This window comes from Phoxinus phoxinus, assembly GCF_949152265.1.
Source record: "Phoxinus phoxinus genome assembly, chromosome: 10".
Taxonomy (NCBI): Eukaryota; Metazoa; Chordata; class Actinopteri; order Cypriniformes; family Leuciscidae; genus Phoxinus; species Phoxinus phoxinus.
Window position 1 is genome coordinate 4,102,990 of NC_136885.1, and position 26,090 is coordinate 4,129,079.

At 37.5% G+C, this 26,090-nt stretch overlaps 1 protein-coding gene across 1 annotated transcript in view; it reads right to left on the bottom strand.

Annotated features, from left to right (window-relative positions):
• Positions 1–26,090, bottom strand: part of grik2 (glutamate receptor, ionotropic, kainate 2) — a 212,972-nt gene that overhangs the window by 132,410 nt on the left and 54,472 nt on the right. Inside the window, exons 2-3 of the mRNA XM_079625427.1 lie at positions 17,244–17,411; positions 13,442–13,699 (exon numbers count right to left, since the gene is read on the bottom strand). Coding sequence (XP_079481553.1) covers positions 13,442–13,699; positions 17,244–17,411 — 426 coding nt within the window. The remainder of the gene's footprint in view (positions 1–13,441; positions 13,700–17,243; positions 17,412–26,090) is intronic.

Sequence of the window (26,090 nt, forward strand, 5' to 3'; positions counted from 1 at the left end):
AATCTATTTCCACTTTGGTCCTGTCCCAAATGCCACAACACTGTAAGGCATCCCATTTTTAATTCAGAAGGGTGCTCACTGCTCACACACATCTGCTGTGGACTTAGAAAGCCCGCTAAGGCTATTTGGAACAAGACAATTATTTGTATTCAAAACCTTTGTTTCCAACCTAAATACCTGCAAAACTCCACAAACATCAGTTTCCAGCATAAAATGAACACTAGTGGCAGTAAAACCAACAACCTTTATTTCTTTTCACACACAAAAAAAAATTATTAAGTAACAGATTATCGATTATTATAAAACGTATTATTAGGTCCAGTCCTTGATTTTGATTGGTCAATAGCGGTGTTTTATTCACTTCACCAAATGGTTCTATGTATCACTACCCAACAACCCCTAGCAACCACTCTTAGCAACGTAAACATTTGTTTGTTCTCATTGATATTGTTCATTGAAGCTTATAGACCTTATGCGCCAGAGAAACAAGCGCGCCGCAATCTTTACAATATTGTCTTTGAACTTCCGTTTCTGCGGTCGCTCTGTATATTTATATGGCATCGCTGTCCAGGAGTAATTAGCTTTTGAAGTGTATTTACTTCATGTAAAGTTAACGAAAGTTATCCTGAGGATTGTAATGTTAAAAGCAGATATCTTAACAAATATCAGTAGACCGGGAAGATTTTAAAACGAGCTGTTTTTTTATAAATACGCAAGATCGCTGTGAAAATACAGACCGGAAGACAAAAGACAATGAGCGCAGCGCTGAAAAGGGGCGGAGCTAATGTAGGAAACATTTTCCTTCGTCAAAGCAGAGACCAGGAGACATTGGGATCTCATTCAAACAGAAGTTGTTATTTTATTGAGAACTCTTTGTGCGTAGCTGCAGGTCGTCCAACAGTCTTGTCTAAGGGAACTTTTACATTGTAGTTTTTACTTTTCAAAGAGGGGAGGGATTACTTAGAGGAGGAGACTCTGAACAAAGCATGCAAATGAAGTAGACGTTAGCTTGTTACCAAACTTTCCGCGGCTCTAATCTCATCAGCATAACAGTTATTCAGAGCATTGATGACAATGACTTGATTGCTAAAACCTTAGCATTATCATAGAGACAAAGGCACAGCTTGTGTATCTTGAGCTTAATGGTCAGGAAGTGCATAAAGACTAAAGCTAATGTCAGACACCTGAATTGCTTTACTTAATTTTCATCTATGCCTCAAATGTCTACTTTCTTTCAATTTCTACGTTTATATTGGAACCGAAATTAAACCTTTAATAAATTTGTAACACAACACTACATAAGCTCTATAGAGTAGAGAATTTTGAGAGATTGTGTAAGCGAGATAACCTGCATTTACAGTAGATTTAGCATTTTCCTTCAGGTCAGTCTATTTGTAATAAAATCTGTTTGAATGTCCGCTGCGATATCTTGTCCTTTTAACAGTTAAGGGGTTTTCCCGTGCCCTGACACGCTAGTCATTTGTCAGTTGCGTCTTACTTATCCTTGTTCACAAGTTTCATTCCTTTCAATATAAAAGTCTTCTCTACTGAGTGACTCACTGATTAGCCCCTTTCACACAGAGATTCCGGAAAATACACGGATAATGTGACACGGGATTTGTCCCGGGATCGTTTGATTTTGGTTCATTCACACTGCCAGGGATTTTCCGGGATCTGTGAGTGCGTTCACACACATGAGATCCCGTAAAGACACGTGACGTCAGGATGAGACATGTAACGTACACGTCGAAAACATGGACACTAACGTATTGCGTACCGTTCCACAAAGCTGGCGAGCGATCTCAGCTTCAGTGCGGATAGTGAGGAGCTCCTGGTCTCTGCTTCCTTCTAGTTTGCAGACATTTTTTTCGTTCCTTCTTTGTTTATGACAAACATAAACTTTCTAGAGTCGCGCAATGGCACGTTCGTCATCACTACAACACACCCCTTACGGCATTGATCCTGGCTTTTGTTCACACAGGGCGCGTTCTGGGACTGATCCTGGCAATGTTACTAGGTCCCCAACCCGGGATCGATGCCGGCATCAATCCTGGGATGTGTTTGCATTCACACAGAAGGCACTCTGGCAATTTCGCGGCAATTTCCCGGGATCAACGCGGTGTGTGAAAGGGGCTATAAAGACATCTAATGGCGAAATCCCAATCCCAAGGCATCCTGAAGTGCCAGCCTCATCAGCCCTGTGAAGGCCTCATCGACACGACAGCAATCGGCACTGATCCTCAACAACGCGTCTCCATACCGGCGTGATGACTTCCACTTCCAACCAGATGGAAATGGATAAATACTCTAAATGTTCTGATCCAATCTGACTTGTAATGCTGCCCGAATCGTAACTGTTCGCTCGTTGGTCAGAGGAGAACTGGCCCCGACTGAGCCTGGTTTCTCCCAAGGTTTTTTCTCCATTCTGTCACCTGATGGAGGTTTGGCTCCTTGCCACTGTTGCCTTGGCTTTGCCTTGCTTGGTTGAAGACATTTAATATTCAACAATATTATTGATCTGCCTTCCTTAAGGTGGACGATGACGCAATTTTCTTCTAGAAACACTTTGTTGTACTATGTTCATGTTATCATTGTGAAGCTCTATAAATAAAGGTGACTTGACTGACTTATTTGTAAACTAATACATTTTAATGTTTGCATCACATAACCAGCTCCATATGTACAGCTTTTCTGATGTAGTATTTTGCTCGATAGCTCACCGTCCAGGTGAGTGAGATTAAACTCTGGGGAGAGAGTGAATGGTGACTGTGCGGAAGCTGAGCGTGAGCTTGGTGTTACTGTGACATTAGATGTGTGGCTAAGAGTTATGTTAGAGTTATGAGTTATGTGTTCAACTAACCTGTTGAAAACAAAAACATGAACCCGACCTTTCAGCTGGTCAGGCTGGGCGAGCCGCTTAAACCAGATAACACCAGGTCTTTCTAGGGATGGAAAAAACTAAAAAAATTCTTGACCGACCACCGAGCCTCATTAGCCGGTTGAAACTGGTTAACCGATTAGTTTAAAATATGCTACACTATTTGAAATAACATCTCTCTGCCGCTCTGCCTCACGCTCACACACACACACACACACACACACCGAGGAGCTTGTATGTAATTGGAGGACGAGTGGCTCCTTATTTTCGAAATGGTTTGGATACAAGGTGATCGCGTTGAAAATAAAGGCGTTTGTCTATAGCGTTAGAAGCTCATTTGAAACATTGCCGCGGCTCTTTTAAGAAAATGACAGCTCCGAACCGAAGAGACGCCGCTTTAGTTTGAGGTTGTGCTAACAATAATAAAGAAAGATGATCATCATCATCATCACCTTATCTGTTACCACTGAAATGTAGATGTAATGTATTTCCATATTTAAGCGCTGTATCACACAACTTACATCTGTGTCCTTCAGTTTGGTGAAATGGTCCCACACACTACTTTTCTTTGCACGCTTCCTCCTGTCGTCTGCCCTGGCTCTAACCTCGAGTGTGTTAGCCTGTAGCCTTTACTTTTCGCAAACCTTGTGAGCGCGCAAACCCAAACGCTGTGAACTCGCGCCAAATGTTTTTATTGGTTTATTAAGTACAAAAAAAAATGCATTTGTTCACTTCACACAAAAAGATCTTGGAATGAGATGGCTAACTGTAGTAGCGTTTAGTCCACTGTCTATTATAGCCTAATTTAGAGATCACTTTTTTTCTTTTTTTTTACTGACTACCGACAACTTTGATCGGTTAACGTTGATACGGCCAACCATCATCGGTTAACATCCCTAGGTCTTTCCCTGTAGGCCAAGGTAACAAAACAACTTCTGCTGAGAGATACACTCCCTTGATTTGCATGGGGGAAAAAAGGTCCTCACTGGCGGTTTCGCTGATTTGGCTGGTCGGCCATCTGATCTCCCAGCCTGACCAGCAGACAAGCCTACAAAACCTGACCAGCCGAAGCAGTGTGGCCAAGCTGGGAGACCAGCGAACCATCTGCCTGGTTTAAGTGTTTGTTAGTTAGTTTGTCTTTTCAGCAGGGCTGCTGATTCTGTACAGACACTTGAAGTACAGGTAAAACGTTTGCTAATAACAACATCAAATAAGACAAAAATGATGAACTTTAAAAATGCACAGTAAAAGCATAGATCATTTAATTAGCATGCAGTGATACAATGTTTTTGATAACTCATGGATATGTCTTCCAGTGGGACACAGGTTTGCTCTTCTAGCTCTTAGCGTAAATGAAAAACTGCATGTGGGGATCTACGGATTGTGTCTAAGACCTAAAAAATGATATGATCAATAAGTTATGAGAAACTATGTTTTAACATTGCTTTAACTCATCAAAATAAATTTAACAATTTTCAACTTTTTTATGTTATACAAGTTTCAACTACATTTTTAAGTCAGTTTAATAATGTAATTTAAGTTGAAATTACTAAAATATTTTAAGTACAATCAACTTGGATGTTTAAGGCAGCAACTTTTTTTTACAGTGTAGCAACTGTTTGTTGATTCATATTTAACAAAGCATATATATATTTCATCAGCTCAAACGTTTATTAAAAGCACTGTCCGGAAGCCCCGTGATAAATATCCTGGATATACTCTGGTTGACTGGAAAAGTGCCACTATTAGCCAGTGATGTGAGATGAATGCAACTTCCCTTTGGCATTAATTGAAGAGGAAAGTGAAAGCTGGTTTCTGAGTTCTCCAGACAGGAAGGTCAAGGTTAATGTAGCCTTGACTGTATGGGCTTAATTATCTGTGACTAAATGTGTAGAGCAAATTGAACCAGATTAAAAATCAGGTCACATGTATATGACAAAATGCAAAGGTTTTACACTTTACACATCTACACCCTTGTCCTGTTAATATCAAATGAATTCTGAGATCTGGAAAGACATTTGAGAACTTCATCCTGTGAAGATACGAGCTGCTTCTGTAAAGTTAAGAGCAGACTTGGCTGTGATGAAACCTCACATGGATACACATGAATGATTTCCAATGTATTATTGTGCAGTTTCATCAATTCTTTCCTAATCAATGCTGGCTCGCAGTTTTTAGCCTGCATTTTAAAAAAAAAAAACATATTTAAAGGATTTGGCTGGAATTCAATTATCTTTAAGTTAAATTAAACTGTAATTTTACCCCAGACATAATCATCCACTCATTTAAAAAAGCATTATTAGTTTAAATTTAACACATAAGCAGTGAAGAGGCTCAGATTACAATGGTTGGCATTAAAATGATATTAAGACTATGAATTATTTCGTAGCAATATAAACGGCCGTTTCAAAGCACCAGTTTTCAAAGCAATTATCAGGACATTACAGCAAAGCCCTCAAAACGGATGTGTGTTTGGAAACATGGCGGCGCAGCTGTCTAAACTGTGTTGTGGGCACGCTTACAGCTCGTGATGGGCTGTGGAAAGCACCACTGGACTCGTGCACTCAAGCAGAAACTATTGAAATTAACGTAATTTTCTTTCTCGTGCTGACGAACTGAAATGGGAAGTTGGGTCGGCATATCAAACTGCTTGTGCTTGTTTTTAAATAGCCAATAGCGTATCAGGCACTATGCAAAATTAATTTTGTGGTAATCAACCTTATGCCACAAATGCTGTCGATTGAGCTTAACTTGTACCGTAAATATTAGGGGTGTCACAATATATCGCAATACAAAAATGCAACAATATGTATCGTGTATAATTCACCCAAAATAAAAATTACTGTGTGAGAAAAAGTTCAAGTTTACAGCGTTTTAGTGTCAGTTCTATATTCGACTAACTTACTATATAATGTCACATATAATCTATAATAATGCAATGGGGGAATATGTGTGGGTCCTGATAATGCCAAATGTTATGTTACATGTAAAAAGTGACCTACATTATTTTAAATATAGCCTACTCAGTGACAGAGTGCAATATTCGTCAAAAATAATTCTGTATTTTCAGCTTCAGAATCATGAATATTGTTATTCTGGCGTCTCTATTGTCCTGTGTATTGGGTTATCAGCACCAAGTCCAAGTCTATTCATTTACAACACACACAATGTAAAACCAAATCTAGCATTTTAATCAACAGTAAAAAAAATTTGGTAACCTTTTATCATATGTCTTGGAGTAGTGTTGTCAAAGTACCGGTTCTTCGGTACCAAGTCGGTACTGAAAATGTGACAGTAGGCTGCCAGCATTTCTGTAGTAGCCTGCCGGCCGGGTATATTACATATTTCTCAGTCGCGTCCGTGTTTATCGCGGGGCTCCAGAATAACTTTTTTACTAGGAGCACTGTAACCGACATATACCACAATATATATAGTTTTTGTGTATATTAAACAGCTAAAAGACTATTTAAATATATTAACCCTGCATGTTCTGCTTGTCTCTGTGTGAATGAATGGCGCAGACGCGCGGTTTCATTTACCTCTCACACACACACACATAGGGTTGCCACCCGTCCCTTAAAATACGGAATCGTCCCGTATTTACAAGTAAGATGATGCGTCCTGTATCAAATCAATAAGGGACGCGATTTGTCCCGTATTTTACATTAGGCCCACATATAGTTGAATAAAAACATAAGGATTTTGCAGAATGGATAATACTAATAGCAAATATAAAGAAATCAATTTCTTAGTAGAGAAGCTCATTGCGTGATTGCATTTTAGCGTCTTTGTTTCTATAGAGACCGAGTCTCGTGAACATGCGCTGTAAACCTGCACGTTTTTAACCCCTCGTGCGCTGTTCGGGTCTCTGACCCCAAATGACGTTTGCTGAAATAAATAAATGATCTTTGTCCAAATGGCGTGAGACTTTGCAAGGTTGACAACACTTTCTACATCTACAAAAAAAAAAAAAAAATTTGAATAATATCTGTTTTTTATGTTAGTGTGGGGGGAAAAAGTCACACTTGTGTTGTTTCAACAAAATGTCATTTTGAAACATAATAGTTTTTTGGATTTATAGTTTTAGGAGGATTTATTATATATTTTTTACTTTAGGCTATATAAATAAATATTTTTTAAACAAAAACAGTAAAAAAAAAAAGTTAAATTCACTTTATAAAAGACCCACATTTCTAACGTTCATGGATATAGATAATTTGACATGGTTTAGTGTAAGATTTTTGCCCATCTTTTGGAAAATGCTGTTTTAAAAGTAAAGAAATTATCACTTTAGTAGATGGCTGCAGAGCTACACCATTTGCTATTTGACTAAAATACATATTTTCAATAGCTTTTAGTTGGATTCATATCTACATATTATGAAATCACAATTATAACAATAAAAATGACTTTGTCAAAGTTGAGCATTTGGGGGGGGGGGGGGGGGTGAATGGATGTCCCTTATTTTGCCACAAAGGTGGCAACCCTACACACACACACTGACGCTCGCGCTGCTTTCAGTCTCTTCTGCCTCACGATATGATGACATGATTAAATACATCTCCAGAGCCACTCTGAGAGTCACTTCATGCAGTAGTATATTCCTGCACAACCGGAGGCTGCAGTTTTAGGACCCCAGTTTTAGGACCGCAGTTTTAGGACCCTAGTTTTTTGTGACAGCGCCACCTACCGAACTGGATGATATAGCGGCGGCTGCTGTTTCAGGACCGCAGTTCTAGGATCCAGGTGGTTTAGTTTGTACATCAAGATCCACCTTGATCCTAAGTCTCAATAGAAAAAATATATATATTTTAACAAATAAGATTATGGAATAGAATAGCTCTTGCAGCAGGTGGATTAGAGCAAGTAGCATCAAGCTACACGACACAATTTAAAAGATTAATATTAAACTTTTACTTAAAGCTCACTTTAAACCACCATCGAGTATAGGATATTTGTACCATATTCCGGTCGCGGTTTAAAATGGTTTTAAGTCATAAAAAGATGTTGAAATATGGTATAATAAAGCAATTTATATGCAGCTAATGGCTACACCTTGCTTGGCAATACTGTAAACATTCTTAATTCATATGAAAATACCCAAAATTGCACGAAAATCACACACAAACCACATATACTCGAAATCGTGCATTTATTAGCTTCTTGTTTCAGGTGAAGAGATGTGTCTTAGCTTTGTTATCACGGATAACAGGACCGCGTCATGCAGAAGGGCAGGATTATTGTCACGTTGAACCACGTGAGATGATTGACAGCTGTACAGCGAATGAGACTTGCGTACATTACTGACGCAAATCAGGAAGAGGAGACCCAGATCTCTCTGTGTTCGCTGTTTGAGTTTTATCATAAATATAGAGTCTTAAATCTTTCTGATGATGCTCAGTTTGTCCAGATAAAATAAGTAAGAGTGTGATGTTTTAACGAGTAATGAATGTTGAACAACAATCTGTTGTGATCAACAATGTGATCTTTTATCTTTGCCGCGAAAGGGGTTAAATTTGTGTTTTTGGTAATCCAGTTCTGTAGGTGGCGCTGTCACAATAAACTAGGGTCCTAAAACTGCGGTCCTAAAACTGGGGTCCTGAAACTGCAGCCACTCCCGTTGTGCAGGAATACCCTTCTCACTTCATGAGCATTTTACCGTTTCATTTGAGAAAAACTATCGTCATATCACACACGCACAGAAACTCAAATGTCTTCACGGCAACCCGTCAAAATAAAAGTTCGGTTTAACTTGAAGAAATTTACAGACATAAATATGTTAGGCTACTGTGCAATAGATTTAGCTATGTCTCCATGTATTAAAAATACTACTAATAATAATAATGTGTGTATAGAAGGTTGCTCATTTTTCACTTGATTTTTTTATAAGCAATACGTTTAAACAGCATACAGCCTTCAATGCTTATTATTTACTTAATAATTAAAAGTTAAATGAAATTAGATTTCACAGATTTTGCTGTGGTACCGAAATTGGTACAGAGAACCGTAACATTTTATTGGTATTGGTATCGGTACCGACTACTGGAATTTTGGTACCGTGACATCACTATCTTGGAGTATCGCAATAATATGGTATCATGAGTTCAGTATCGTGATGTGTATCGAATCGTGACATGAGGGGACTGTTACACCGCTAGTAAATATTCCTTTAGACTACACAGTGGTCATTTATGAAGATATTAATTTGAGGCATTTAATTACACTTTTTCAATCTATCTACCTCCCAGTGAATGTTGATTTGCGAGCACTGTTCCTCTCTGCGGATGCAGTTTGTCCATGGATGGCATATGCAAAACCTATTAATGTGTTTCCCTTGACACATTAAATAATTTATCAGCATTTGTTTTCTGCAATGCAGATACACACTGTTAGACGGATCACGTTTACTTTGACAACTCACATATCAAAGAATAAATTATTTGAGCTCTTTTATAGCCGACACATCCTTCTAATAGAGCTCATTTTACTCACGGCTACAGTGAGCTACCTTACGCCTCTGTTTCGGTGCTTTGTGTCTGTGCTGGGTCTATATCAGTGCACATGCTTCAAGGAATAAGGGTTATTTATTGGGATCTATGGTTCCATGAAGAACCTTTATCATTCCATTGAATCTTTTCATAAAAAAAGGTATTTATTGTGGAAAAAGTTACTTTAGATTACAGTTGAAACTCGAAAAATTAGAATATTGTGCAAAAGTTCATTTATTTCAGTAATTCAACTTAAAAGGTGAAACTAATATATCATATAGACTCATTACATGCAAAGTGAGATATGTCAATTTTTTATGTGCGCTTTTCATAAGCTGTAAGCCATAATTCTTTACACTTATAGGGGGGACATTTTTTTTTTTTTTTTTAAGAGCTGTTCACTGAACGGTTCTTTGGTTAAACCAAAATGGTTCTTCCAAGGCATCATCACAAAAAAACCTGCATTTCCTGTGCGATCCCGCTCATTTCTAACCCAGTACTGAAGTCAACAGATGAGCAGTGTTGACAGAGCTTTGTGTTGCCGGCTGCCAGTCCACTTCTGCCAGTTCAGAGCTGAGCCATTAGGGAATGCCATTATGGATATTGATTTGCTTGTTTGCATCCGTTCATGAAGTTGTTGTACAGAGTGGAGAGAAAGACTCCAGGTGTGATTTTAAGGCAGACCTCGGGACAACCAGCTTTCAGTGTGTGTGAACATTTAACCATTCTTCTATCTCATTTTTTAGCTTAGCTCATCCACCGAGTTTACATGTACTGTTTAACTGCTTCTGTTGTTCTCATTTGTAAGTCGCTTTGGATAAAAGCGTCTTCTAAATGAATAAATGTAAATGTAATCCAAGCCCATTTAAAGTCAAAATAATATAGTAGTTACATTTACATTTAGCAGAAGCTTTTATCCAAAGGGACTTACAAATAGTTACAAACAAGTGGTAAAAGTTGCTACAGTTTGAGGATCCGCTGTTGCTAACTAACTATAGTTAAAATGTGTCCAGTCCTCCGTTACTAACTCAAAAATGTCCCATTACAACTACTGGGTTGTCTGAGACGTTATTGGAGTAACAAAGATGCAGCAAGATTGTGTGAGATGTATTTTATACAACAGTTCAATAAACAAGAAGTTAACTAAAATAATTCCAAACAAAGAAACAGCAGAACACCAAACTACTGCAGTGATGTCTCGTGAATGATTCAGGGTTGTGTTGTATTTTTTTATGGAAGCCTATTTCCGCCACTTAAAAAAGGAAGAAAAAATCATACCTTATTAAATCATAATTATTACACAAAAAAAGTCAAAACTATGAGATAGTAAATTGATATTGTGAGATACTAAGCCAATATTATGACACAAAAAGTAAGAATTATGACAAATAAAATATAAATTATGATATAAAGTCATATTTATGGCACAAAAGGGTTGAAATTTAAAATTGTTATATGACTATCTTCTACTTTCAACTTTTTATCTCATAATTGTGACTTAGCGTATCATAATTTTGACTTTTTATCGAAGAATTATACCTTATCTTATCATTTCAACTTTGTATGTCATAATTATGACTTTTTAGGTCATAAATATAGAGTTCAGCGTCAGTTCAGGCAGGCCGCGTAGTCAAGCTCAGCTATCAGCTGATACCCAGACCTATCAGCTGATCCGTTTCCTAAGCACTCAATTGGTCCCTTTCAAACAGGGCGCTTTATTTAAATGCATTCTCAGTCTGCTTGCTCGGCTGCTTCCACTGCATTGCTTGCCACCCTCCTCCCCGAGCTCCTCCTTTAACTTCTGTTTAACTTAATCAGTGTCATTCTGTTCTCTGTTCAGTATCAGTGATGCATGCTCTGTTCTCAATGGGGGATTTTTGCTGCTTTCCCAGTTTTAAATGGGAGATTGTCTCCAGAAGCTAATGCTGTTCCCTGACAAGCTTTCATGGAGCTCATGAAAAGGATGGGTAATTCAGAACAGAGCCATACCACCAAATGTAACTTTAACAATCATGCAAATAAAAAATGTGAAAAATTTGACTAAAATAATTGTTTATGGTATTTTTGACTCAAGTGGTCCTGACTGAATTATGATTTGCAACATATTTTTGTGTGTGTGAGAAAAGGGCTTCCATAGTTATTGAACAAATCGGTTGAGTGAATTATTCAATTACTTATAAAGAGATTCACTTGTCTAGTTATGAATGATTCAAACGTTTTGAACAAATCAGATGAGTGAATGATTCATTGACTCTCGTAAGGACAGACCAATACTTTTAAATAACTGTGCATGGTAGATATCCATTAAAATTACGCAACAGAACAATGTGATCGACACAATGTCCACATTTACTGTAAGTGCGAAGCAAAGACGAATCTCTTTGTCTATCTATCTAGCTACTGTTATAGCAATGACATGTTTTACAACTTACAAGTCTGTATGTCAAAAAAATGTTAGGATGGCTTTAGTTTGTAGCTTTTCGATGAAATATAATATGGGAGAAAGGGATTATAAGACACCACATGTGAACTTTTTAATAAATAATACTTAAAGTATCAGTTAATAGTAATAGGAATAGTGCTGTTTAAATAAATAAATAAAAATTCCCTTTTCATGTAAATTATGAAATTTTCATTTAACTTATCAATGTTATTGTTGAGAAAACGGTTAATCAATTAACCTGTAACTAAACCTACGGTGTACGTACTAATACTGCTAAAGATCGGTAACACTTTACAATTAGGTTAATTAGTTTGCATTAAGTAATATATGAACTAACATGAACTAACAATGAGCAATATATTTGTTACAGTATTTATTCATCTTTGTTAAATGTTAGTTAATAAAAATACAGCTGTTCATTGTTTGTTCATGTTAGTTGCCAGTGCATTAACTCATGTTAACAAGATTTTAATAAAGTGTTAGTAAATGTTGAAATGTTTCTATGGACGCAAGTGTCTTTGTCGTGCTGCCGAACTGAAGAAGGAAGTTGGGTCGGGCATATCAAACTGCTTGTGCTTGTTTTTAAATAGCCAATAGCGTATCAGGCACTATGCAAAATTAATATTGTGGTAATCAACCTTATGCCACAAATGCTGTCAATTGAGTTTAAATGTACCGTAAATATTAGGGGTGTCACAATATATCGCAATACAAAAATGCAACAATATGTATCATTCATAGTCACAATATGTATTGTGTATAATGCACCCAATATGAAAATTACTTTGTAAGAAAAAAAGTTTACAAAGTTTTAGAGTCAGTACTACATTAAACTACTATATATAATGTTGAATATAATGTAATATAATGCAATGGGGGAATATGTGTGTGTCATGATAATGCCAAAGGTCTTCTGTTACCAGTAAAAAGTGTCCTACATTATTTTAAATATATATAGACAGTGACCGAATACAAGCATATTCGTCTAAAATAATTCTGTATTTTCAGCCTCAGAATCATTATTAGTTCATGCTAACTATTTTAGTTAACTAATGAACCTAATTGTACAGTGCTACCTTAAAGATATTTAGTAAATCTAAGCAATGTGCCTTTTTGCTTCATTGGGCCACAGTTATTTTACATTTACATTTATGCATTTGGCAGACACTTTTATCCAAAGAGACTTACATTGCATTTCAAGGTGCACATTTACATTCTTATCAGTTTTTGTTTTTCCTGGGAATCGAACCCATGACATTGGCGTTGCAAGCGTCAACATTTGAGCTACAGGAAGGCTGTGCACATTTATATGAACACAGTGTCACAAAATAAAATGGTGTTGTTGCTGTGCAGAATTGTGAATAAGGCTGAGTGAATGCTTTGGGAAATCTGGCAGCGAAGTCTCGAGTTGGCGCGTTTGCTCCTGAGGCGACCTCTGGCATATGGCATATGTACCCCTCACTGTGCAAGCACTTGCTGCCTACTGTTCCAGCAGAGCCTGTCAACCAGGGGGGTTTGGCCATACTGACGTCCAGACGGAGACCAGGGAATGGTGCACAGCCCAGGCCAAAGGGTCAGTCTGCCTAAGGACTGTTGGAGAATAATCAGAACACACAACCGTTGAGCTCTCACCTGTGCTGTCATCGTACACCACAGTGACCGTTTTCCACTTGAAGAAGTGAACCAAGTCTAAGATGGCTCTGCTGAGGGAGGAGAAGTCTGGGTAAAGGCTGACGTAGAAGGAGTCGCGGTTGTCTGACACTTGGTGCTTCCACTTGGTCTGGATGTGCGGCACCCCGAGAGCGTTACAGATGGACTGCACCGCGTTGGCCGAAGAACTGTGGGATGGGCCGAAGATGGCCGCCACGCCCAGAGAGAGCTGGTCACAAGCTGGAATAATACAAATACAGTTTTATTAACTTTCTGTTACTTTCTGGGCTCTAGGTTTCCAGAGCAGTCTGCACACTGAATATTGTTTTAAAACAGGTTACACTTTATTTTAAGGTTTCATTGTTACAGTGTAATTATACATCTGAGTGCTGAGTAATAATAATGAACTACATGTACTTACTATAGGGTTACAACCCGGTCACACTGAATGCGTCTCTATAGCACGCATTGTGTTTATCGTGCAATTTATACGCGAAAATGAGTTTTTACATGCATAGGATACTCATGGGTAGGTTTAGGCCGTGTGTCCACCAAAGCGTTATTTCACACAGCTGGCATATTTTTTAAATTGTTTTCAATGGGAGTGCTGCGTTTTTAGCCTTTGGGAGTTCAATGGGAGTGAGGCGCTGAGCCTTTTTTTCACGCTGAAGCGCTTGTCATTTTTTACCAGTCGCCAAGAGTTTAGGAATGTTCAACTTTGGGTAAAACGCCGCGCTCATCACTGCCACTTTTTACCCAACCGTCCAATCACAGTGGAGGAGGGGGCGGGCCTAATACCACACCGACCAACTGCCACATTCTGCTTGTATAACGTCAACAGATGACAACAACAACAAGCATAATAACGGAACAAAATTATTTAAAACAAGAGCCAGAGAAAATAAAATGTGTCGACATTTTAATATAGAATCAACACAGAAACAAAATATGTGAGAAATGAGATGCTAGTAACACTTTCGTGGATATTCCGTATCATAACAAGCAAAGCGTCTCAACTGAAAAAAATGCTGCGCTGCCAAAACGCTGTCAAGCGCCCACAGCTAGGCGTTTTCAGCCGACGCTGTGGTGGACACACGGCCTTAAGGTAGGTTTAGTAGTGGTGTGGGGTCTGTGATTATTATACGTTTTGTTAGGATTAGTAGTGTGGGTGCGTGTGTATTTGACGCAATAAAGTGCGTATCAAATGCACACGAAAACTGCGAGTCATAAAAACTCATTTTCGCGTATAAATTGCACGATAAACACAATGTGTGCTATAGAGATGCAATTTTATGAGATCAGGCTGAGGATTATTTGGTTGAGGGTTAGTTGCATGTAATTATGCATAATTTACTGTGGTAAGTACATGTAACATATGTAACAAGGACACTGTAAAATAAAGTGTTACCTACAAATATAATATAATGGATTGGCTGGAGAGAGAGAGCACAAAAATGAATTAGGTTATTTCCTTTGTTTAACTTTTTTGTATTTGATATTTTACAAGCAGAAATAATAAAAAAAGGAGAAAAATACAGTTTTATTAACTTTCTGGGCTCTATGTATCCAGAAAAGTCTGCACACTGAGTATTGTTATGAAAATATAATATAATGGAACAGCTGGAGAGACACCACAAAATTAATTTGTGTGCCTTCAAACAATGGAAATAAACTATGTTATTTTCGCCGCTAGAGATTGCTTATTCAAAACAAAGGCGTAGCTTGATGAGGCCGTGATTTCGGCTCGATAGCAGTGGAGCTTTATTATATTTATTATGACCTCCTCCGCTTCTTACGCTCATATATGTGGGCCAACAGTTTTGATATATTTGAGTGAGTTGAAAGTTATGTTATAATGCTACACTGTGCATTTCGCTACTATGCGGCTACTATGAGACACTTCTTACACTGCAGTGAGCTAGATCGATATTAGACATGGTAAAATATGGTACTCGCGGTAAATCAAGAAAACGAGATTTAAACTAAAAGACTGGGGGCCCTATTTTAACGATATGAAACGCACGTATCAAACGCGAAACGCAAGTAACTTTGTGGGCGGATCTCGGATCTAAAATGTGTTGGTCTGAAGTCGCTTCATTACTCATAGGTGTGGTTTGGGCGTAACGTGAAATAAACCAATCAGAGCGTCATCTCACATTCCCTTTAAGAGCCGGCGCGCTTGTTCCATGGCGGATTGCTATTATAACGGCGGGTTTGCCGGCGCACGCCAGGAGCGGTTCACAGCCGAGGAGGCCGACGTTCTCGTCAGGACCGTAAAACACAGAGAAGTGACATTGGGGATGTGAGAAACCACACAAATAAGCTTCGGTTAAACAGGCGTATAATAATTTGGGTAAATGTGTAAGCTAGATTTATGCCTATTTTTTCACATCTTCACGGACACAACAATGATTTCCCTTGTGTGTTAATATGTTTCCTTGTAATAATGTATGATTTGCACAAATGAAAACTGCTGCGTCTGTTTATATTAGAGAATCAAAGTGTGTGTTGTTCACACGCTACATAATGGCCAAGCATGCGCCCTTAAAATAGCATATGACTAACGCGCGGCGCCACTGTCTTTAGACTCGGTTTTTCCTGGTCAGTGGCGGAATTGTTTTCTGAAACTGCAAAATAGCACCAGGGAACGTTTGCGCCGGAACACGCTCCTCTTTCCGCCGAACCGCCCCGCGAGCGCAAGTTCATTCCCTAATTTACCGACGTGCGTCTGTGGAGGGAAAAGTCCGCTGTGCGCGGGTGCAAGATAGGAATGATACATGCGTCGGTGAACAAAGTCAATTGCGCTGGGTGCAAGATAGGACCCCACATGTGTTGAGCTGTATAACAATGATTCGTTTTCTGTCGATGAATGTATCCAAACACTTGATAACCTGTCCAATAAAACACATAATATATTAAAGCGTCTTTGATGTTTCCATGGTTTCTACAAAATAAAACCGGAAGTCGAGGGTAACGCAAGTAATATGATGACACTGATAGGTCCGTGTCCTGGTTAAACTGCTTATTTCTCTTGATTTAAACATTCTTAGAAACATTTTGGATAATGTAAGTACACAAATCAACAAAATATATAATATTTGGTGACACTTTATTTTACAGTGTCCTTGTTACATAAGTTACATGTCCTTGCCATAGTAATAACAGTAAATTATGCATAATTACATGCAATTAACCCTAAACCAAAACCTAATCCTAACCCTAGCCCTATAGTAAGTACATGTAGTTGACACCTTAAAATAAAGTGTAACCTAACATTTTCTAGTGGTTTTTTGATATTTGAATCCTAAAATCTTACATAGTGTGCCTTTAACTTGAATGTCCAATCCGCATTGTGTGACTTTCATTGCCCAAAATAATATTTATTCCAAACTCTGAACTCATTTGCTTTTATTACCCATAATTATTGTGGCAATGCCACTGTGTTTTAATTGCATCTTTGTAATCTTTAAATAAACTGGCGTGGAAAAAAAAGTTCCAGTGGCAGCGGCTAATGGAGTGTGTAATGATTATAAGAGAATTCAGATGTTTCCCCAGCGTGTAAATGACATATGATTGCAGCCTGCAAACCTGTCTCAGGGGTATCAGTAGTTCACTGAATCACCCCTTCTGACTCATTACCTAAAACCAATCAATTCTCTCTGCATACGCACAGACGGCTACTGATGTCCCCCTGTGGTTAAATGAATTCAATCTAAAGCCCACGTCCCTCCTCACATATATCTCAGAGCAGATCTGTGTGTGACGCTGAAGGACTCGGCTTTACCTTTCCTGGACGCCTCGAAGCTGTCGTGGATGTTTATCCTCTGGATGTCGTATGTAAGTGTGGTGTTTGGCAGTAAAGTTCTGTTCCTGTTGATTGTATTTAAAGCAAACTTAAAGGCAAGTTCTTCAGCACCTGATGGGCCACTTTCGATGGATTCAAATATCCCCCCTAAAAAGAGAAAAACACAGTATTATTATTAACCTGTCACCGTATGGGCTCTAGTTCTCTCATTGAATTTTAATATAATATAATATTATATTATATTATATTATATTATATTATACTATATTATATTATAGTATATAGAAGATACAATATAGAAGATTAGTGACAAAATATTCAAACATAATATAAGTGTAAATTAAATTTGCAGAGTTGGTTTATTGTCAATTTCTGTCATATAACAAGAAAATAATCCCTTGTTAAGTAGATAATCTAGTGAAAAAGAAGTAGCATACTTTTAAAAAGAGTGCTTATTTCAGAAATTATATACTTTAAAAGAACATGCTTCAGTGTGAACTGAATGTAATGTTTTCAGATACTTAATTGTATATTAAGTGCAATTAAATGAAAATGCATTAGTTTACATTTATATTAAATGCATTTATCTGAACTTTAGAGTTTTTTTGCGAGCCTGTATATGTAGTTTCATAATTATGTGGTTAAAGTGTACTGCCGAATACACTGAAAGCATTAATGTTCAACTAAAATATAACTTAATGTAATTTCTGTCATGTATTTATAAATATATTTGTGATTGAACATTTGTAACAAGAGTTGCAATTTAGTACATTTCAAATATATGAACTTTAAATGCAATAACTCACTCAAGTTAAAAGTATAATCAACTATTCTACATGTTTTTTATATAGTAAACACATCAAAATATAAGTACTTCCTAACAGCACAACAAACACTTGAAAACAATGATTTAACATGTACTGTAGTCATAAAAATTTACTTTCTTAAGTGGCCTTTTATTTAATTAATAATGTATTATCTGCAAGTAGAGTTATTTTCACAAAGGCATGTGGGAAATAAATACAATTTAACACATTTGAACAAATAGTGTAGTGCAAACTTAGGTGTAGAAATACCATCATAAATACAAAAAACTGCAAAATATGGCATCAAAGTATGTAGGTTTAGTGCGGTGAAAGTCAAAGAACAGTGTAATGTCAGAAGTTGGAAGGGGAAAAGAAAATTAGCGCTTGCTTCGACTCAACCCATTCGAGTGTATAATAGATATATATATATATATCCAAGCTCCTTACAGAAGGAATGTTTTAGAGCGCTTTCCCTTTGTGAGTGTGCTTGACAGGCTGTATATAAATGCATGCCTTTAGTGTTGGGGACTGATGTGTTCTGATTGGCTGGCGCATCAATCAATCAAGCCCTGGGGAGCAGTGAAGCACAGCATGGAGAGATTGAAGTGTTTTGCTCGGGTCGGTCAGCAGTTTGGCCCTGTTGACTCACCATATGTCAGACTAGAGCTCGATTCAGTGTTTTACTTACACTCACTGGAGGCTCCATCATTTAAATGATCCCTCAAGACAGTGCAAATAAAACCGTTTCACCGACACACACAACTCTCTACTGTTGGATATTAAAAGGTGTAGGACAAGAGCAAGTATTATTGATAGTTGTTGTTTCAACGACAATACTAGTTTTCTTAGATTGAAAGAAAAAAATAAGCTTTAAGAAGTTAAGAGCAATACATTTATCAACTTACAGGTTATAAAGTTTACTGTAGCTATGGACGCTTTTTTTTTCTGTCATTTGGCCACAATCTCATACAGTATTATTAAAGACCAAGTGCTACACACAGGCTGTGTCTGTTGAAAACTCCCTTGTGACACCCTTCTCCGCTCCTCAAATACATTATTAGCCTTTATATCTAGTGATTCTTAAGTAAAGAAATGTGCTTTACCAATGAAAAAAATCAGTTCTTCATTCACCTTTGCATTGCAAACAAGCAGAGACGCTGCAAACTGTGCGTAAACTTCATTCATGATAGAGGTGGGTGGACTCATGAGGTTTGACTGACAGTTTGAGGAGCTAATAGAATTACGAGGTTCAGTCACAAGCTCTTTTTAATACTTTTCAGTGGCAAAATATTTGCAAAACACACCCATAAGCGTAAAGGGTGACCAATAGTAATGATTTATGAAAAATGGATATATGAGATTTCCACCGACAGCGTTTAAAAAACTTTGCAAGTACATCTCAACATATTCGACTAACCTTAACCCTAACCTAACAGTCTACTAATACTCTAATGAGAGTCAGTTGACATGTAGTTGTAGAGTTACTTAGGCCAATAGTTAGTGAAATATCTAAAGTGGGCTATCAAAATAAAATGTAATAAAAAAAAAAGTAAATTCTAATGTAAACTGGATTGTGAAAGGTAAAAATAGTTGCAGATAAATGAATAGAGAGTGGTTGGAACAAATGCCTTAAAGCATTTTCTGTAAAAAGAAGCCAGAAATTGAGATGCAAATCTCTGTCTTTTACAAAAGAGAAAGATAAAATAAAAAAAATCAAACAACCTCCCCTTGTGGATTTACTATAATATGAACAAAATATCTCTTTTCATTGTTACTTTTGAGGAACTGTGTGTTTCATTTTAAAAAATGTGTCTGAGGTTTTAGGTTTCAATGTTTACTACCAGTGCTATTCATGGTTACATCATTGGCTCAAGTGCCTGATATGACAATGTATGACATAATGCATAACTTCAGGTACATAATCAATGTGTTTCACAATTTGTTTTCAAAGTATTGAAGAGCCAGTCCATCCATCAATTTACCTGATTTGTATTTTCTCACATGCAGCTTTAAGATGCCGTAAAGTTCCAACGTATAGATTTTAGATCATATACAAAATATTTTAAAAAACCTAACTTTTGATTTGCAACAATTGCATAACGTGCATTTTCACTATGAATGCTTAATCTCGATCTAGAAGCAGATCTACACGTGGAACAGAACCAGTAATATTGATTACTGCATGAAAACAAACGTAAGGTCACAGGAGGTCATCACCTGACATTCTCTATAAGACACAGACAACGGACAGGTAACAACAAACTCTCCCTCAGGAAGAGCATTCACACAGTAAATATCCATCATCCATCTCGTAACTCATAGGGCAAACTCTGACAGTGATAAACTGGGGTTTGTATGATATGATGAATCATTTCCAAATGGGATATGTCAGTTTCTCATCAAGATCTCTCGAGCACTTGACACATCTGGATTTTTCCATAGCCATTTAGTCTCTGTCTATATGTGGTTTCAAATGACATGTACAATTTACAGACTGACCGTTCGAATTCACCATCTCTTTCTTACTTTATCTGTTAAGACAGACATTATACTCAAGATTCTGATTGGCTGGAAATATAATAATTTAATAAATAACTAATAACTTATTTTATTTGAATATTTTAACCGTTCAGTCGTATGGAAATATCAATGACTGTTTAGTCTGTGTTGGCAAGTGACTATGGTGCAATGCATTTTGTGCACTGAATCATTTAATGCACACCTAGCCATGGATTATATATATATGCAATTTAAGATAGTTTGTGACTAGATGTCAGGGGGGAAAAAAACATTTGTGTTTGTCCCAGTCTCCTTCCTTTACAACAATTCCTTTGGATTCTGCTCAGTACTTTTACACCATTTTAGTCTTGAAAATTAATACATGTTTATTATTTTTACTGTATTTTTACTGTATATATCCTAAAGGGAAAGTGTGATGGGAAAATATATTTCTATGGTTTTGCATTCTCTTGTGCAAGTTTCCCCCAAGAAACTTTGCGTTCCCTCGCAAAAATTAGCATTATTTCATATTTACATAAAGTTTCTCAGAGGAACGCAAAACATTTATGAGAGAACGCAAAAGCATTGACAAAACGTTTCCTCCCATATCATATTTTTTTCCATCATGTTGCATGTTGCATTTGATCAGACATATGCAAAACTTTTCAGTTTTAAAATGAGTCGAGTCATTGCCATATAACTAATGTATGGACTTAAAGAGGTGGTTGAGTATGATTTCACTTTTCTAACTGTAGTTAGTGCGTAATGTTGCTGTTTGATCATAAACAACATCTGCAAAGTTACAACGCTCAAAGTTCAAAGCAAAGGAATATATTTGCTTTTAAAGAAACAACATTTTTGCAAAACGCAAAATACATACCAATATGTACATATCACTGCAGTTTCTAACACAAATGAACACTAGAGGCAGTAAAACAGCAAGCACTTTTACCGTATTTTCCGGACTATAAGTCGCTCTGTAGTATAAGTCGTATCAGTCAAAAAAATGCGTCATGAAGAGGAAAAACATATATAAGTCGCACCTGACTATAAGTCGCAGGACCAGCCAAACTATGAATAAAAGTGTGACTTATAGTCCGGAAAATACGGTAATCGTTTTCACACACAATTATGATTACCGGGGAAGATTATGGATTAATAAAGCTATAGGCTCCTTACACAATTCTGTTATTACCTCAAAACACTTTTTTACCATAGTGCATGATTTGTGAACGAATATATTAATATATAACTTTTCATCATTTAATCAGCTCGATATGTTCAGCTTTACTGACATATTAAGCTTGCTCGGTAGCTCAGCTGATACAGAATTGCGTCGGGTACGAATCCTGTGAAAAAAAAGCTAAAATGCTGTGGTTATAATATGCATTTTTATGTCACATTTGCTTTTGTTAACACTATTGGGTAGGTTTAGGGTTTAGTGTATACATTATTTTAAAATGAAGCATTGAGCTTTTAGCGACACTCCAGATATTTCAATTCAGAACTGCGCTGATGCATACAAACTCCAACGTAATAAAACATTGCCATATTCACGTTCATCCGTTCCTGAAAAAACTAAACATGCTTTTAGCGCCTCTAACGTTTCACTTTGAAACTGTCGTGAAAAATCCATGACGCCAACTTATTTTGCAAAATGTTGCCACGGGTCAGTTTTTCTAATGAGACTGAGCTGTCCGTTTCATGCTGACTTTAAAGATTCCCATGATTTGGGTTTTCCATCAGATGAAACCAGCCTGGCCAGAAGAGCCGCATGTTTGCAGCTGGCATCGGTGCAGGGACTGGCACCGGCTCAGTTCTCAGCTGAACAATACCCTGTGACCCGATCGCTCGCATCAGACTCACGTATGCCACCGCACTCGATAGTATCCGCTCTCGGAAGCTGTGATATATTTATCACACAGCAGTTACATAATCAATGCTAGCACAATACATCCATTTCTGCATCCACAGGGAACGCTTGCTTGCAGCCGAGCACCAGAACTGCACAGAGGAAATTAGTGAAGTAGTGGACATCTTCCTGTCGTTTATCATCCAACATCCCCAATCGCTCTGACCACAGTGGGCTTTCCTACAAAACTGATCAATATCATACAAGAAAGACTCTGTGAAATGAGTGTGGCTTTGATTTCATATCACAAGGAATTTAAATGACAAGCTTTATCGAAACATGAATAGGGCACATGCTCACATTATTTTATTTTATTTTTGCTATTCCTTTCTTTACACATTTCAGGGAGTCTTCAAGGATCTAACGAAACTACTTGTTAGCCATTACCAGAAGTTAACTTTGATGAATATTATTGATGGTTTTATTTGTTTTCTAGTTGCTGTCCAGTGTTCTGGTGGGAAGGAACCAATGCTGAACTGCTGAGATTTATCTTGGAAGACTTAAGAGGATTTCTAAGGGGAACAGATGAGGGGTGTGCAAATCTCATCTACATAAATGTTGATTCATGCTGGTTTTATCATAAGTTCAACCCCACTTTTATAGCTTACTGAAATGTGCTGCGAATTGATAGCAGAATGTCTGCTGGTCTCCATAGCCGTAAGAAGGCAATGCCGCTTGCAAAAGCCCCTAAAAACACTCTGTCGAAAGAGTCATGTGCTGTTTTATAGATGTTGATGTGTTTGTTTCCACACAAGGTGTCTTAACTGTTCCGCTGCTCCTGAAAGACCATCCTGGTTGACAGACATGTTTTGCATAGCTGTGCACTGGATCAGTATCAAACCAGCAATAATCACCGAAACCAGTATGGAAATTCGCTCATTTAGAGCAGGGTCAGAAAAGTCATAAATGTTCAGGAACTCCACTTGAACTAGAGATAATTACAGGATATGAAAGGTATTAATTCTTCCAACTCACTCCAGAGCAAATGTATATTGCTCAGAGGCTCTCAGAAATAATCAAGTATCAATATTGTCACAGACGTTTCTCCTAAAATTCATTGTGTGAAATAAAAATAGAAACAAATGAGACGAGTGTTACAGTGAGAGAATAGAGCAATCAAATGAATGTGGATAGCTCTGATAGTTTAAAGATTTTGTGTTTCTTGAGTGCAATTTTGATAGCAGACTTAAGTATCGTACGTATATCAGAGCTGTGAGAATATCTCCTGAATTACATTTTATATAATTATATCCTGAAACTCTATAAAAGGCATGTGTGAGATTACCAGGGTCTGTTTTCTCAGGTACAACATCTGAGAAGATTCATTAACATTATTAAGAATAAAATACTTAATAACTGCTATTTTCTTAAGAACATAATTTTTTTACTCCTAAAAAATAAGAGGAATGGAAATGATGAAAAAGAATCTTAAAAATTATAATTAATAGCCTAAAATAACCTAAAATTAAAAGGATGATAAATCCCCAAAGGTAATATGTTTTTAAAAAATTATGAAGCTGTTTCAAATGAATTCTCGCAATTAAGCTTTACAACAGAACTCTAGAAACACAACTCCTAGAGATGCAGGAGTTTTCTGAAGTGGCATCGATGATCGATCGTGAAAACAATGATCGTCTTAATTGCGTTACTTTCTTCTGAACTTGAAATTCAGTAACAACTCTACAAAAATGTGTGAAATTGGGACCTCGTTTTTTATTTTAAAGTTGTTATGGCTCAATTTTCAGCAGCACGTATAGGTGTGCACATGTGATCACACACTAAACACTAAAACACACACAGAGACAGGACGCTTTCACACACTAGAGAGAGGGCAAGATAGATGGAGCGCAAAGAAATGCAACAGACTGCCGAATCTTGAGACCAGCTCTAATTCCTATATTAAAAATAGCTTGTTTGAACATGACACAACACATTAAAAATGAGAGCTAAACTTTGGTCAGACAGTTGCATGCTTATTATGATAATTACGGGAATCTGTAGACGGAGCAAAAAAACGGGCTATGAGGGATGACGAAAATTATGCTGCAACAATTGCAATATTGAAAACAAGGTCCCGATTTGACACGTTCAATCATGGCCAATCACTGTTTTCATGATCGATCATTGTTATGTGTGTGTTATGTTGTTCTGTTAGTTGGTTTTCAGCAAGATATAACCCGATAACAATAAACCCATCATTTTAAGATGTTCTTAAGAAAATATTTGAGAACCATAAATAATTACATAATTTCCAGTTTTAAGTTAACTATTCCTTTAAGCAAAATCTCTTTGTGCGTTTTCTTTAAAAGAAGTCATGTCTCCATCATGCATTGGTGGTCTCTAGGACTCGTCTTTGACTAGAGTATCTGTGTTATGTCTTTGCATGAAGTGATAATCTACCATTTTCAGTTATTTGAGAGCAGAACATGCAACTACGCAGAGATCTGAAGGTGAAACGTCCATCTCAACTTTCAAGACTTACACAGAGAAATTAATTACAAAGCCAGTTTTGGTTTGATGCCGCTGTGGAGGAGAGGTTATTTATGTGGAAAATAAGGTGCTCATGCTAGTGTTTTCTCTCCCCAGTGGTGACAGTTTGATGGCTATCAGTGTCAGATTATCAGCCTAGCATATCGAGATGCGTAGTGCGGCGTAACAGGCTTGTAGGACACCTTCCATCTTTATCAAGCCTGGAGCTGTGATGCAGAAGACAGGGATCCTGGACGCAGGGCTGAGAGAGAACTGCATGTTTCTACAGCTGGGTTCAAAGAGCTGCACTCGAGGAGAGCAAAAGCATCCAGGAACCCATTTCAGATAGAAATTCAAATGTCCTTTTTGAAATAGCCTGCTCTTCTGAATAGTTTTAAAGCTGTGTGGTGTTAGAATACTTCCTTCTGCCCCAGTTTAATGAGCACAGTCAGCTAAGTTATCCACAGGTTTACTTCCTGAAGAGTGTAAACACAGTGACTCTGCAGCACTTATAAAGCATCGTCGACTTCTTAAAGCTACACTGTGTAACTTTTTCAGTTTATTCTTAGCTAAAAACACTTAGTTTTTTCAAAAATATATGTGCTCAATAATGTATATTTACTTCGTTCAAGTAATAAAGTATTCTCGTGAGTGTATAATATGCCATTGAAAATACATACGGGTGAGGGGTTCGAATGCCGGTCGCCATGTTGCCCCTCCATCTTGAAAGTACATTAGCCAAAGAGGGACATACCCGTTAATTCAAGCTTCGCCTTTCGCGTTTTCGATGGGTGCCACGGTGCGTGTCGAATGTGAAGAGGGGGATTGCTTGAGACTGCTATATAAAAACCTGAAAGCCTTTTTGAAAGTCTGTTGCTGATGGAGGATCACTCTTATTCTCGAGGATATGTATCGGAGTCGCCAAGGAAGCGAAAAAGAGAATTAAGACGGCAACGCAACAGGCAAATCAACAAGACAAATGAGACGCGAGCACACACACACACACAAACTCTCCGCGCGCATATTCATATAAGACGCGAGCACACACACACAAACTCTCCGCGCACATATTCATATGAGACGCGAGCAAACACACATAATACCTTAAAGATGTGGAAAAATCGATCAAAACTGTGGGTA